The sequence below is a fragment of the Alosa pseudoharengus genome, unplaced genomic scaffold, assembly GCF_046254945.1.
Source record: "Alosa pseudoharengus isolate Yale_2024_CS ecotype anadromous, Long Island Sound unplaced genomic scaffold, YU_APseudo_1.1 YU_APseudo_1.1_scf_14, whole genome shotgun sequence".
Taxonomy (NCBI): Eukaryota; Metazoa; Chordata; class Actinopteri; order Clupeiformes; family Clupeidae; genus Alosa; species Alosa pseudoharengus.
In genome coordinates, this window is record NW_027468609.1 from 32,153,148 (window position 1) to 32,168,234 (window position 15,087).

Here is a 15,087-nt window from a genome sequence, read left to right on the forward strand (position 1 = left end):
CACAATCTGAAATGTACCAACTCACCACCTGGCGTAGCGGTAACTTGCAAGTAACATTATATTTTCATACTAAATATGCATTGTGAATAGCTTGGTCAGACCAGCCAACTGGAGCAACAGGTATCTGTATCACTCCTTTATGGCCACGTGACAACAAAGGCCTCACAATGCAAAAACCTGCATAAGTTTGATAATGTAGGCCTAAACAGATGTTTTGACCTCCACTAGAGAGCACCCTTGTAGCAGAATCCTCAAGGTTCTAAAGAATGATAGATCAATGTTTAGTGAGTGTGATTGTTCTTACCTTTAATTGAAGGTTGTAAGAGTGGAACTTGTGTGGATTATATGAATGAGAAAAGGAATAGGAGGCTAAATATGGCAAACATGTTTTCCATTGTTTATTATTGTTAATGTAATCAAATTGAGTACTGCTCACTGAGCAATACACATTGAATCCAAATAAAAATATGTAATTGAGACTTTTTAAGAAAAAAAAAAAAAAAAGAAAGAAAGAAAAGGGAAAATGTGATATCCTGTAGACTAGACATGTGTAGCCATTAAAAAATATCGTCCACCATGATCACGGTCAATTGGAATGTTTGTGACTGTTCCTGGAAACACAAATGGTTGAGAACAAAATAGAGAAAATCAATGTCAAATGATTCTCTGTACCAAATCAGAACCAAATCATAGGGCTATTCCATGACTAATCAAAATAAATAAATTGTCTTTCTGCGGCCTGGTAGCACATCTTTGCTTTTTTACGTTTACTATTTCATTTGCCCCCTCTCCCATTTTCGCTTATGTGGGGCTAATAAGTTTACATGAGGTCCATTTCAACTTCGAGAAAGTACCGTGGGCCAGTCCACAGGCTGCTCTTGTACAAACGTGGCCACGCAAAAAAACGTGCAAGCGCAAGCAGACACGGAAAGGGATAACCGGAAGCATCGATAGGGCGATTTGGTTGAAGGCAAAAAGAGTCGGTGGCCGTAGTCCGTCAATGTAGCTACGAATTTTGCGTTTGTACTGATTGAGGCCGTAAATATATATTTCGAACCTTTCGACAAAAGAGTTGGTAGAAGTGTAGGCCTGAAGAAATTGCATATTTTGCATAGAAAACGTCAACCGAAAGGAGGCTGGTTATGGACGTTTGAAGAGGGGAGCAGCTACAGACCCAGATAGCTAAACAAATGTAAACAACCACTGGATCAGCTGTGCAGACGGCGAACGGGGACGAATCAGAAAGACGCAAAGATGACAGCGAAAGCTACGTTTTATTAACAATAGTTTATGATTTATGGAGTTAGTATATGTCTATAAGTAGCTCTACATATAAATCTTAACCGCCAGGAACAATTTGTTGCAAAGACACCTCCCTACCAGCGAGCTAACTATTGCTTCCTAGGAGCTAACGTCAATAGCAAGATAGGTAGCTAACGACGTTAATGAACAAGCTGAATGCGTTTTAGTCAGTTATTCTTGTGGCACCATTTTAAGATCTGTTGTGTATTTAGGTTACTACCTGTAGATTCGAAAATTGTACTAAAAGTTTATTTGAAGTGCACCATTTGCCCCTAGGATCGGAATATCTGGCAGCTAGCTGAATAAACCCCAGTTGACGTTGTTTGCTTTTGGTCAAAGTAAATACTCTCAGTTTGACCGTGAACTGAAGACAAAAGCTTTGCGGTCGATTACGCGAGGAAATCCATCTAGATTTTTCTGTTTTTCAATCACAAATCTTAATTTACCCAATCAGGGGTTGTCATAAATCAGGTAATATTCGTAAGTGAACTTGTATGTTAACAGATCATGATAGCGATGCCTTGTAAAAGTTGTGCAATATGCAATACTAGTATGAGTTCGTAATCACCTTGCAGGCATCCTTCATTTTTATAGGGCATCATTTTTACAAATTTAAAAATGTGTTAAAACAGTATAGACCATTGTGTGGAACAGTACGCAATAGGTGTTCTTTCAACTTCCAGTGACTGAAACCAGAGAGAAAAAAATCTATTCCATCAATTTTACCAATTTAACACCAATGTTAACATTTCACTTCACCATTAGTCCCCTCCGCATGTTTTTCTCATGCACACTTCTCTCCTGTGTCTAGCAAGTGAAGACAGGCAGAAGGATTGTCATGGCACACCAGCAGATGCCCAGCTCTCAGAAGGCCCTGATGCTGGAATTAAAGTCCCTCCAGGAGGAGCCAGTGGAGGGCTTCCGCATCACTCTTGTGGAGGAGTCTGACCTCTACAACTGGGAGGTTGCCATCTTTGGTCCCCCCAACACACTGTATGAAGGGGGTTACTTTAAGGTGAGGGTGAGAGGAATTATGTGAGATGAATTGGATGTCTCTGGGTTTGGGTGTCTAAGGTCGATTGAGTCTATCCAGTAAGCACCATGATCACTGGTAGACTTTGTGAATTCAGTGTGTCAATTTGCCTATCTTCCCAAAGGAAATACAGGAGCTCTCTCTCTCTCTCTCTGTGTCCTGCTTTCTCTCTCTCACTGTCGTTCCCCTCCAAATACTCTCTTCTCTTATTTCCGTCCTCCCTTTTTTTGAATGTTGTCCCCACCACCCCATTCTCTAACTGGATCTTATTTCCCCTGGTGGTGCGATCCTTATACCCCACACTATTTTTAGCTATGACATATAAATGGTATCTCAGTGTGTGTGTGTGTTGAAAGTGAGAAGGACATAGGGAGGCTCTCCTGCTTTTTACCCCCTTGGCAGTGCGGGTTACTGTGAGCACTTGAGTTATGTCATTCATACACATACATACACATGCACACACACACACACACAGAGACACTCACGCCTCTGTAATCTCTGCGTGCACACCCTTGGCTCGACAGAACTGATGTCATTGGCATGTCACTTTTGCAATGGCGTCACTGATCTTGGCCACCATAGTACCCCAACATGACGAGACTTGCCCTCAGGGTAAGAACAGGGTTCTTACAAAAGTCAGGAATATTGGAAGTTCTAGACAAACGTAGATATTGCCCTTCCATTTTTTTTTAAGACAAAGAAACCCAACAAATAGAGTGTACTCCTTAGGTAGGACGCATAATATTCTTTATCAATTAAATTTCTACCTGACCTGAATATGGCCACTGCTCAAGAGCTGGGCATTCATGCAATTCATGTATCTACCAAAACAATTTATTAATGCTCTTACTGCCTATTAATCTGCTCATCCAACCTCTCATCTAATCAGCCTCCATGGTCGCTTACACCACAGTGTTCATACAATTTTTCTTGCCCATCTCATTTTGTTCAAAGCTGATTACATTTAGGTCAGAATGACTGGTCAGCCTATTGGAGGATGGGGAACCCCTCGTTAAGGGAATCCCACTTTTCTAATCTCTTGATGGATAATGTGTACTGAGCTGTCCTCCATGTTTGGAGGGTTTGATAGTGCTATCACTGAAAAAGCAGAAAACGACCCCACCCAGAGAACACGAACACACACAGTTTTACATGTCTGCCTGTGTGTTCAGAAGAAACAGATAGTTTTCTAATTCTGTGGGTTGTTTCCATCATTTAATTCATTTTAATGCATTCATTTGAAATGCATCTCAGAAATGGATTTCCTCATTTCTGTAGTGATGAGTGAGTTGGATCTTGTTCTCTTTCCTTTTTTATTTACTGATTCAGACATACCCTGTCTGCTGATAATTGCAGCAGGAATGTCCTATCCAAGGACAAACCATAAACCTTGACTTTCACTGGTTGTAACTCAGGGTTGAATGGCGTCAAAAACTGTCTTGTCCTGTGGCCTTTAATAGAGGTACTTCTCAAGAAACACAACCCTGTAGACATGATCGCTATCTCAATCATTGGTGGGGACACACAACTTTTGAACCTCATCTGCTGAAATGTTTTATCAGGGCTTTGTCACTTTTCAACAGGGAATGCTTGTTGACTTATTCATCTCTCCCTCTCCCTCCCCTCCCTTCTCTCTCAGGCCCACATCAAATTCCCCATTGATTACCCCTACTCCCCTCCCACGTTCCGCTTTCTCACCAAGATGTGGCACCCAAATATCTATGAGGTGAGTTTTCAGTGTGAATGCAAAATCTCAAATACATGAACCTGTTAACCAGGCAACTATTGCCTTGAGCATGTTTAAGGCACTTCATCAGCATCAGAAAAAAAATTTCTTGCTTTCTTGAATTGTTGAAATTGCATATATAGTTTTTTTCCCATTTCTAGTAGTTCAGTGTTTCACTCTGTGTTTTTTGCTGGCTGCAGAATGGTGACGTGTGCATCTCCATCCTCCATCCACCCGTGGATGACCCCCAGAGTGGAGAGCTGCCTTCTGAGAGGTGGAACCCCACACAGAATGTCAGGTACTGTAGCATTTCACCTCCAAAGAAGGCAGGGTTTGGTACAGCAGTGAGGTAATAGGGACCGCATACCAAGCCAGTCTCATAGCATCTGGCCAGTCAATGAGTGTCTGTAGCTCTGATCCATGTGATATGCGCAGCACTGCCAACTCTTGACAGACCTCCATCGGCCTGTTTATGGCTCATTCAACATGTTGGTCAGGAGAAGATCTGCTCTGATAGGTTGTTTAGCTTACCTACTTGTTGCGAAGAAGCACAGTATACAGTAGCAAGGAGATACCATCCTGGTACAGTAGGTAGCTATTTGCTTCTCGATGACTGGATTTAATAACACAGTTTGACCTATTTTCTCCTCTGCCTCTTGCTTTCTTCCACAACCAAAAGACCCAGGACTGACAATACTGGTGTTGTTTGCAATTTACAGTATTATCAAACGTATTTTGGATTAAAAGTAGTTTGTGTACTGTCTTTAGTGAACAAGAGTAGTGTGAAAGTGCCAAGCCAGCACTACTTTGTTTTACGTTTTGTTTATCTACACCGGGTATGTCTGCAACATGCTAGTTAAACAGTGGGCAATCATTGCTGTGTATAGAGTGATATGTTTTTGCCATGTAATGGTAACACAAGGCAACTAAGTGGTCAGTCAGCATTGTAGCTGGTGCTTTTAAGTCTGCCCGATGTGCAGTCTGCTTTAAGGCTCAACTACCAGGTCTCATAGATAGTCTTTGCTCTGCTTCCTTAAACTGTGCTGGTGGACACTTGTCCTTTCATTATCTATGTGTTAGTTGATCAAGGAAGAGTCTGAGATGGAGAGATGAGGTAGCTTTAGATGGCAGAGGAGAGCGCAGGATGTCAGTTGATATCCCAGGGTGTTTAGAACGGTGTAACCCAAACTGCTTTGAACAGAAGAAGGTGCCCTCAACTGATCTAGGTTCAGGTTAGTGAAGGGAGAATGAATTAAAAAATATGGATGGAGAACTTCACAGATATCTTGCAGGTGAACATATATTTCACGAGATCAAGAGGTGTGTACTCTTATAGTTGTTTCCATGTTCAAATGCATGCTAGTAGTCACTGCTGGTAATTAAATGTAATGCAGTGACCATTGTCTAATCTGACACTGAAATTGGGTTCGTTTTCTGGAGCAGTTTAAAGCACCCTTAGATGAAGAGATGTCCAACAATTTCAGATTAAGGCGAGCCCGTTTTAGCCTTGGTCTAGTTTACCTGTTTTGACAGTGATGTCTTAAACTCTCCACCTGTGTTTGTTTATGCACAGAACCATCCTCCTCAGTGTGATCTCTCTTCTGAATGAGCCCAACACGTTCTCCCCAGCCAATGTGGACGCCTCTGTCATGTTCCGCAAATGGAGAGACAGCAAGGGCAAAGATAAGGAGTATGCAGAGATCATCAGGTAGGCTACATATGCGTCCGAATACACATATACATGTAGATGCTTCTTCACAGGTTCAGTATGGGTAAATCTGAATACAAGAAAATGAATATGTGTGCAGTCCTCTAAACTATGTTAGCATAAATATACACAGCATTTAATGCAGTGGTCCCCAAACTACGGCCCGCGGGCCGAATACGGCCCGCCACCTCATTTTGGGTGGCCCCCCAAAACATGTCCGTGGTATATAGCATCTGGCCCGCACAGGAGTACGACATCGTCAAACTATGACCTCTGTAATTTTCCCCATTCATTCTCTATGGCGATTCTTAACAGTACACATGTAATACTCTTTTTGTCCAATGGTGGTTGTTTTGGCGCTGTTTCGGGTTTGCAATCGAAAACGGAATGAAATGTAGGCCTACCTTCAAACAATGTAAGAGGCCTATGCTGACTGCATCAGTGCTCAAAGTATTCTAAAAGTTTATCAATTAATTGTTAATAACTAACTTCTATTCAAGTCATATTTCTGGGACTTTCTGGGACATTTTTTATTCACTCGTTCAAATGTTCATAGAGTTCACAAAGTGTGATTTCAGGTGATTTCAGATGTTTTTGCCAGCTCTTCAGGTGATTTCAGATGTTTTTGCCAGCTCTTCATAAAACTCTCATAGTTTGAGAACTTTAAATTATTTATAGGATATTGCTTGTTCAAAACTTTTTACACTGGCATGATGGCAACATAAACACAGCTAACAATGGTGTTAAATTGCAGTAGTCTATAATTAAATGTATGGAATATTCAACTAAGGTAGACTGCTGTTGTTCACAGCACTAAACTATTTATGTTTACTGATATACTCCGAGTCTCTGGCCCTCTCTTAGAGCCAGGCATAGTGAGCTGGCCCTCGGAAGAAAAAGTTTGGGGACCACTGATTTAATGGAAAACTGTACGTATACCAGTAGATCATTTCTAGACATACATCCTCATTTGTTATTGCTCATAATTCACTAGAGTGTACCTAGAAAGCCATTTCTGGATGGGCCATTACATTGATAGTTTTAGCAAGCAAGCTTTTAGTTTCCTCTTAAAATTCTCTAAGCAGGACTTTAATCTATAATGGGGCTGCAGAACACTATAGGGCATTTCCCCACCTTAGTCCTAAATCCCATGAAGGTCAGCCTAATAGGAATTTCTATGGACATACACACAACAGCATCAGTAAAATTGTTTGTCCCCTTGCTTCAAAAAGGAAGCAGATCTGCTTAATTTAACTTGCCTAAAATGTTCCTATGTGGATTTACTAAAAGAGCCATCCTCACCCTAACCAGTTATGATTTGACTGATTGCAGCTGGCACAAATGCCCATTTGTAATTGAGCAGCCTTGTTCATCTGTTTTCAGTACCAAATAATATGCGCTTTGTGTCCTCCTAAGAATTGGTTTTCTGTTTGTCTGTTTTTATGAGAGCTAATGGGACTAAACCATACGGCAAAGTACACTCTCAGTTCACTGATATTAAAAATTAAGACAGTAGGACATTTGGCGGTAGTCTTTGCAATGTTACAGTGTCAAGGTTTCTAAAAGGACTGTGTGTGTGTGTGTGTGTGTGTGTGTTTGTCCACGTATAATGCACATAATATGTACATATCTAGGCATATTTACAATGCATTTTTGCCATAAGATACTACTACGGTGAAGATGGGGGACTTTTCTTCCTCTTGTGTAAGAGAGACCAACGGTAGCTTAAATAGTGAAAAACTAGTAATATGGTATGCATTATCACCCTTATGCGCATTGCCAGCTAATCACAATTTCCATCATGTGGAGAGATTTTATAGAGATTTTATGAGTGGGATTCCAGTATTTTTATTCCCAAGGAAGAAACATATTAATGAAAGTATGCGTGTACTGTAAGTTGCTTTGGATAAAAGCATCTGCTAGATTTTGTAATCCCTTGATCCTGAGTGAGTGCTTTAAAACTTCCATGCACGTGCACAGTCAGCGCGCACAGGTCCAAGTGGCCATAACATTTTGATGCTGTGCCTGTGCAGACCATTATGGTGAACTTTGCATCATGCATACTGTCTGCTGGGACTTTCTAATGAAGAGACACAGCAGTCCATAGGAATGTATAGGAATCCTTCATAGAAATGTATGGGGTTAGTTTAAAAAGGCAGTTGTCTGAACACATCCCGCCCCTCCCTGTAATGTACTTATTAACCCAGAGGCGTATCAAGCTTTTTAAAAGTGGGGGGCCAAATCATCAATAACTCCCTGCAGGGACGTTGAAAGTATTTTCTGAGAGGGGGTGCAGACGATATTAGCGGATGTCCAGGGGTTTCTCCCCCAGGGGGGAAATTCTGGCTGCTAAACGCACCACTTCAATGCAGTTTTGGAGGGACAGAATAGTAGCCTGACCCCACCGACTTTCAGGGAGATCTAGTCTGGAACACCATAGTTCATAACCGTTTCCCTCAGACAAGAAAAATGTCAGGCCAATCAGCGACCAGAGGGAAAGACGAAACCAAAACTTATTTTGATAAACAGAAGCAGCAACACCTGCAAACGTCAACAAAAATGCTGTTGGAAAAATGCAGAAATGTATTTACAGCAAAGGTAGACCCATATACATTGTTTCCTGACTGTTGATGCTGTTTATTGTCAATTTGCAAAGTTTAGGTAAAGTAGGAAGTAACGTTAGAAAAATCTCGGATCAATGTGATTGGGAAGGCTGGACCAATGATTTTAAAGTTAGTGCCTGCCGCGATGCAAGTGTTGCAAATGTTTCCCAATCGAGAATCACCAGACTCTATTCACTTTGTGAATGAGTTTGTATTTTTCCAAGCTGACCGAACAGAGCAAGCAGTTGAAGCACTGCTTGACACTATAATTAACGAAATTATGTTTTGTGAAAATGGGTTAGCACAACCACACCATAGCTTTAGGTGAACGGAGATGCTCTGTTAAGTCGCGACATTAAACATTTACACCAGCCAAATTTACTAACAAAACCTTATAAAACAAGAAGCCATAATATCTATTAAGTTAATGTAAAATACATAAACTAATGACAGAACTGTTCTATTCACTCTTGCTGCAAATTATCAGACGTGTGACAGAAGCACCGGCATAATTTAACTTCAAGTCTCTGCGGACCAGTAATCCTCTTGTCGAGGAGGCCCATAAACGCAGCTGAACATCGGCAGAGAAAGCATAGCTCTTCGAACAAAACACAGTTGCGTGTCCAGTGTAGTCAAGGCCCTGTCTACACAGAAACAACAATTGGCTTGGTGCGCGCACCCCCACTTCCAACGTCTGTGACCCCCTTCATTTCTGCATTTTCGTGACAAAAAGTTAGAGGTGTGTGTGTGTGGGGGGTTGGAATCGTGTTTCAGCAACAGTGGGCCCCCCACCCATGACTTAACCAACCACATTTTTGTATTTTTGCATTTTTTTTTTAGCAATTTGCGGGAGATATTAATATTGTTCAATTCAGATTTAAACACAGATTCACCTGATGTACTTTTTCTGTCAATATTACCTCCCTTATGTATGCCTCCCCATTCAGTTGAATAGAGAAATAGTTTCCCAAAATAACTGCCCAAAATGCATTACCAAGATGGCTGCCGAGTGGGGGGGACTTGCCTATAAGGACTTTGGCTTAACGGGGAATATGCTGTTTTTTTAGCTTAATTTACCTTAACTGAACAGCTTCGGAGTCATTGGAATGGTTATGGGACTTTTTTCGGGTTGAATGGTGGCCATCTTGCTTCCCCCTAGTGCCTGTGAGCGGAAAAACCACCCTTGCAACTTTGGGCCGGTGGGCCGACGGCCTCAGAGACAGAAAGTCTCACAGCCTCGCGATGTAACGAATTGCTTTACTGCACTACACACATACACGCCAGGCACCTTTGTCACGGCAGAGCCAGCGAAAAGAAGCAGAAAGCGAGTAAACCGTTTTCGGAGGAACAGGGAAAGAGGAAACGGCAGATTGACCGATTGAGAAGTGTCGTAAAAGATATACTCTGAAGCTGTAGGGGGAGCTCTGCAGAGAAACCTGCGAGCAAAAAGTGTATGCCTATGCTACATTGTGCTCCACGGTACTGCATGGTACTGCAGGCACTAGATATAGACCAAATTACAAGTGCAATTGGCAGCATTGCCTCACAAGATGGTTGGAAATTCAAACCGTTGCACTGTTCTTGTGCAGTTTGCTTGCCAATTTGTCTCCATCTCTTAAACAAACAAATCCATCCCCTAATCTTGCAACTTTTGTGTATGTAAATGAGTGTGTGCATGTGTGCGCTTGCTGTTGTGTATATATGTGCTTCGCTTGTACAGTATATACAGTTTTCGCTTGTTAGTGTGTGTGAGTGTATGTGTGTGTTTATGTCTGTGTGTACATGCGTGTGGGTGTGTTTGTGCATGCGTGCGTGTCCGTGGTTGTGTTTATGTGCTTGTGTGTGTGCCTGTGTGTGTGTCTGTGCATGTGTGTCTGTGTGTGTGCGCTTGTGTGTGCGGAGTTTTGTGTACCCCGATCTTTCAGGGTCCCGGGAATCATTGACACAAAATCACTGAAGAAAAAAATAAAAAAACGTGCGGTGGTCATAATAAGTTCAATTGTATTGAAGGACAGATGTCTAGTGTCTTCATGCTCTATTCAGGAGTTGGTTTTCGATCTACCACACTGCAGATTCATTTAATCATACCTGTCAAGTTAACATGACTGAAATCCGAATAGTCAGTGATTGAAATCCGTGAGCTAACCAACCCCACCGCCCACACATAACATAATACAATACGTGCAAGCATATTATTACATGTCCAAGGCTTTTGTACAGGTCTATGTTATCCCCACAGAGATTAAAGAAGTTGATCAGTGATGAAAGTGCTTGCTGCACACTGTGTAGCAGTCTATTCTAGACTAATTGGGAGTGAAATTCTGTTAGATGTAGTGAGACCTGTGAGAATGGTTGAAATATGGTGCAATATTCTGTGTGACACTTACTCATGTATTCAGTCTTTTGCAAAACATCAGTATGCACATCTTCTGCTCCATAGGAAACAGGTGCTGTCCACCAAAGCGGAGGCCGAGCGTGATGGGGTGAAGGTGCCAACCACACTGGCCGAGTACTGCATCCAGACCAAAGTGCCTTCCCATGACAGCAGCTCTGACCTGCTCTACGATGACCTCTACGACGACGATATCCAGGAGGAGGATGACGACGAGGAAGAGGCAGAGGCAGGCGGCATGGGCAGCGAGATGGGTGCGGACTGCTTCGATGATGAGGACGACTCGGGCAACGAGGAGTCCTGATGATCCAGCCTCTCTCCACCCCCCCCCCCCCACCCCCCACTTACCATCCCCTCTGCACCCAGCCACTCATATACACCCACACACACACCCACACTTCACACCCACACATTTCACGCCCACACCCACATACCATTTAAACAAAAAACTTTTCCCCCTTAAGTTCTATGTTTGTCTGTGTGTCCACGTTTTTGAGTTGGTCTTCAATAGGAATTCCTGTGGTGGTTGATTCCTCTTTCTGTTTTTTGTCAATCCTTTTCATACACTCTTCAGTTACTCCTTTGTTTTCTACCAGTTGCCCCGAGAGGAATGTGCTTCAGGGCTTCTGGTCTCTGATACCGTTTGGATAAGGAGTTTGGAGAGAGAGCATCGTCTCCATGTAGTCCTCACCATTTATTAGATGGCTTTATAGAGCGTTTTGGCACTTTTCTTGTCCAGGCGTCCCTTCATGCTACCCCAACCTCTACTCCTCAGGGCTTTTGGGTATCTGCTGATGCTTCACCCTCGCCCCATGGTATGTCAGCTGCCACCCTCGTCTCTCTCTCGCATTGATCCCGTTTTTGCCGCATTTATTTAGGGTTTTGTTTTTGTTCTCCCCCCCCTCTCTGTCTCCTAGCTCCATTCTCTCTGTCTTTGCTGTCTGCCCTCAAAGCATCTTGCCCGTGTGTGCTGAAATGAATGATGCAAAACGATGGGGGAAAAAAGACAACCGTGAGTGATGTATGAGTGGATGTCACTGGTGTCTGCTTTTGTCTGCCCTTCCTTGGCCCTCTCTGGCTCTCTCAGGCTCCTCAGTCTCCTTCACAGCATAGAGCTTTAAGTGTTCCCATCCCTCCACCCCATGTATCCTGGTTGTGGCATTTACTCACGTCTCTCATTTCATGTCAAATGACACAAATGAGGTAAGTCTCCCTGCCAAGGAAGAGACCGAGGACATGCTAACAGACAAACAAGGAAGAAGGATTTCTTCTGTTTTTTTGTTGTTGTTTTTTGTCTGTATCAAGACCTCACAAGCGCAGTGTCTTGATTTGGACTTCTCTCTTTAATGAGAAGCTGGAACTGAGGATGTACCTCTCCTTAACTGATGTAGATTGAGCTGACTGCCTTTGAGCTACTTGTTCTTTGAGCCAGACACATTTTCACCCTAAGCAAAATGGAGTTGATTTTGTTTTTCCTCTTGTTTTTTTGCGGAGTTGTTGGAGATGCCCCATAGTCATTAGTGCAACTGCTCAAAGGTGCTGCAATGTTTTACTCTGAAAAAAAAAAACACTTGCCCTGACGACACGCAAGCACACTGGCTACTTGAACGCAAGACTCATAAGAATTCAGCAAGCCACAGACGTGCTTAGAGACGATTGTCTCTTTTGATAGCCTTGCTACATGACAGGGCTGACATCACAACGTCTTCTGAGTGTGTCACAAGCTACACATGGCCTCAGAGGACCAGACAGAACAGGACAGAGGTGCTTTCTGTGATCTCATTGGTCAGGGGAAGTCTTCTGCTCCCCTCGGTCAACTTAACATTTGATTCTTTTCCTTTGTGTTTTTTTCCCCTTCTTTTTTTTTGGTTTGTTTGTTTTATATCAATATTTTAATGAAAGCTGAATTTGTTTTTCTGCCGCTTTGGGTCACATACCTCTTCCTTTCAATATCCAAGGACAGATTAAGGCATTTGGGGGTGAGATGTTGGACTCCACAAATCCTAAACCCCTCCACAGTGTGGCTTGCGGAGGGCCTGTCATTAAACCCAGCTTTCTGAATAGTCAATCACCTGAGGTAGATTGGAGACAGTTTGCCTCAAGAGCATGCGAGTGCATTGGGGTGTGAGTGTGTATGTGAATTTTGATTGGTTTGTTTAACATGTGACTCACCAAACCTGGACTGTTGGTGACACTCCTCTTGACAACAGGGCAAGAAACAATGGACAACAACTGATGGGGCACAAAAAAATGCCCCATTTTTTGCCCTCTAACCAGCTGTAACTCTGAATACAAAAAAAAAAAAAAAAAATCACCGGACACTGCTGGGCCCTTTTCCTGGATTTGTCTGCAACAGACCTCAGGATTGGCTTCAGAGGAATTGATCTGCTACAGTCGCACATCAGACACCATCTTGTAAGAGCAGAAGAAAACAAAGTGGCTCAGGCCGATATGCTGATTCTTCTTTGCACCAGGAAAAAGAAGAGTGAAGCTTCGGACTTCTGAAATTTCTGAGATGGAGCCTCTCCCTCCAGCCTTACAGACTGAATGTCCATTTGGAAAGATCACCCTAAGAAGTGTTGTGAAAAAAAGTGGTCTACAGTGGCTTTGTTTTATTTTCTGAAGATTCTCTTATTTGTGTGTGTGTGTGTGTGTGAGAGAGAGAGAGAAAGAGTTGTTGATAAGGTCTCCACATTATTGCTCTGAGGACCTATCTAAGTTACTGATGATGATGAACTGAAGAACTTGTCTTTCAACTCCAAAAGCTGTGGTCACAGGAAGAGCAACTGAATGAATGGAGTGAATGTGTCCTTGTTTGTCTTCAGTTTCCTTTAGTTTTCTTTTCATTATGTAGTCTTGTCGGAGATTAAGAAAATGCTGAAAGGAAAAAAAGAAACACTTTAAAGAATGCAAATCACCTCTGCAAAAAAGGTTTTGTCTGAAGTATTGGACAGCTGTGATTTCCTTGGATTCCTAAGGTTACATGAGTTTTGGGGTGTGTGTATGGTGTGCCCTGTAGGCAATGGCACATTCAGACTGCTTGTTAGATCACTGATAATGTTCTTTTTCTGTTCATGTGTGTATGTATCGGGGAGGCACCCCAAATTTGCGATTAAATCTTAAGGCCACACACTGGGGGTTGTTATTGTTATCTTAGCTATCATTGGTGTTATTAATTATTTGAGATGAGACAGGACTGTGAATTTTAGAGAGGACTCATGCAGTTTTAAGGCTAGTGCAATTAACTGCTGTCATAGAAAAACTTAGTCAGACTTGTTATTAGGAGTATAGATATCGCTTCTGATATTTAGCGAGTAACTTGCGAGTCCATTTGATGAGTAGCTCAAAAGTCAAACATTGGCTATCATTTAAGATCTATACTGTTTTTTTTCTGTCATGACTTTCATTTGTAAGTCAGCTAAGCAACTTGTCCATCATGATCAGATACACTAATTGCTGGAATGGAATAGCCCCACAGCCAAAGCTATTTTGATGAGACCCCCAAATTGGAACAGTTTCAAACTGATGACATATTTATTTTGCTTTCAGTCACCTGTAAGTTACCTTTCCTTTTGGTTTGTCCAGTCAAAGTGTCCAGGTTACCAGTTTCTTCCAGCAGCGTGCAGATTCCGATCACAACACCAGAGTTATTGGCAGAGACCTCAATAGACCAGGGGGGTATACTACAAAGTGACAACAGTGGCATATTGAGCACAAATGTGTTCAAATTTGACAAACATTCCTGATGGACTTTTTCCTTCTTTTAACCTTTAACTGATTGCATTTAACTGTAAATATAAAACGGCAAGCAACAAGGCAATAGCAATTGAATGCACTTCAGGTTTTAGGATCAATATACCACTTATCACTTACCCCTGCGGTGAACAACATAATTTTAAAATGCAATCAGTTGGCCTACTCTGTATTGAAATATTCCCCCTTGTGAACAATTTCACCTATACAACATATACAACAGGATGTAGGGACAACAGTCAAAGGGGCAAGGGAGCATGCTTCCATAGAGTTCCAGGGCAAGGGCTTATGAAAGTGACATCTCCAAAACACTAATGCTAAATAGTAGATATGTTTAAGCTAACTGAAATCTCTCTGGGAAAAAGGTTTAATCATTATCAATCTTATTCAAGTTGATACAATTTCCCTCTATAGGATCAGACTTAGTATATAATGCTGACTTCAACAATACTTGGCCCTTTATAGGAAACCATCCATTCTTCTCAATGTGCTGTGCACATGCAAAAACTATATTGGCAGGCAGAAGTGCCTGTCTTTTCAAATTTCCTGACCAATCTATAAAGTTGCTTA

At 42.1% G+C, this 15,087-nt stretch overlaps 1 protein-coding gene across 4 annotated transcripts; it reads left to right on the forward strand.

The window, feature by feature from the left end:
• Positions 1-941: 941 nt before the first annotated feature.
• ube2r2 (ubiquitin-conjugating enzyme E2R 2) lies at positions 942-13,894 on the forward strand. Of its 4 annotated transcripts, none has more exons than XM_076284691.1 (6): positions 942-1,773; positions 2,114-2,317; positions 3,975-4,061; positions 4,262-4,359; positions 5,635-5,769; positions 10,813-13,894. In XM_076284691.1, the coding sequence occupies exons 2-6, from the start codon at positions 2,141-2,143 to the stop codon at positions 11,066-11,068; spliced, it is 753 nt and encodes a 250-aa protein (XP_076140806.1). In that variant the 5' UTR covers positions 942-1,773; positions 2,114-2,140; the 3' UTR covers positions 11,069-13,894. The 4 variants fall into 4 exon arrangements, with proteins under 4 accessions (XP_076140806.1, XP_076140807.1, XP_076140808.1 ...); XM_076284692.1 differs by having other exon boundaries at positions 2,118-2,317; XM_076284693.1 differs by having other exon boundaries at positions 942-1,192.
• The last annotated feature ends 1,193 nt before the right edge of the window (positions 13,895-15,087 follow it).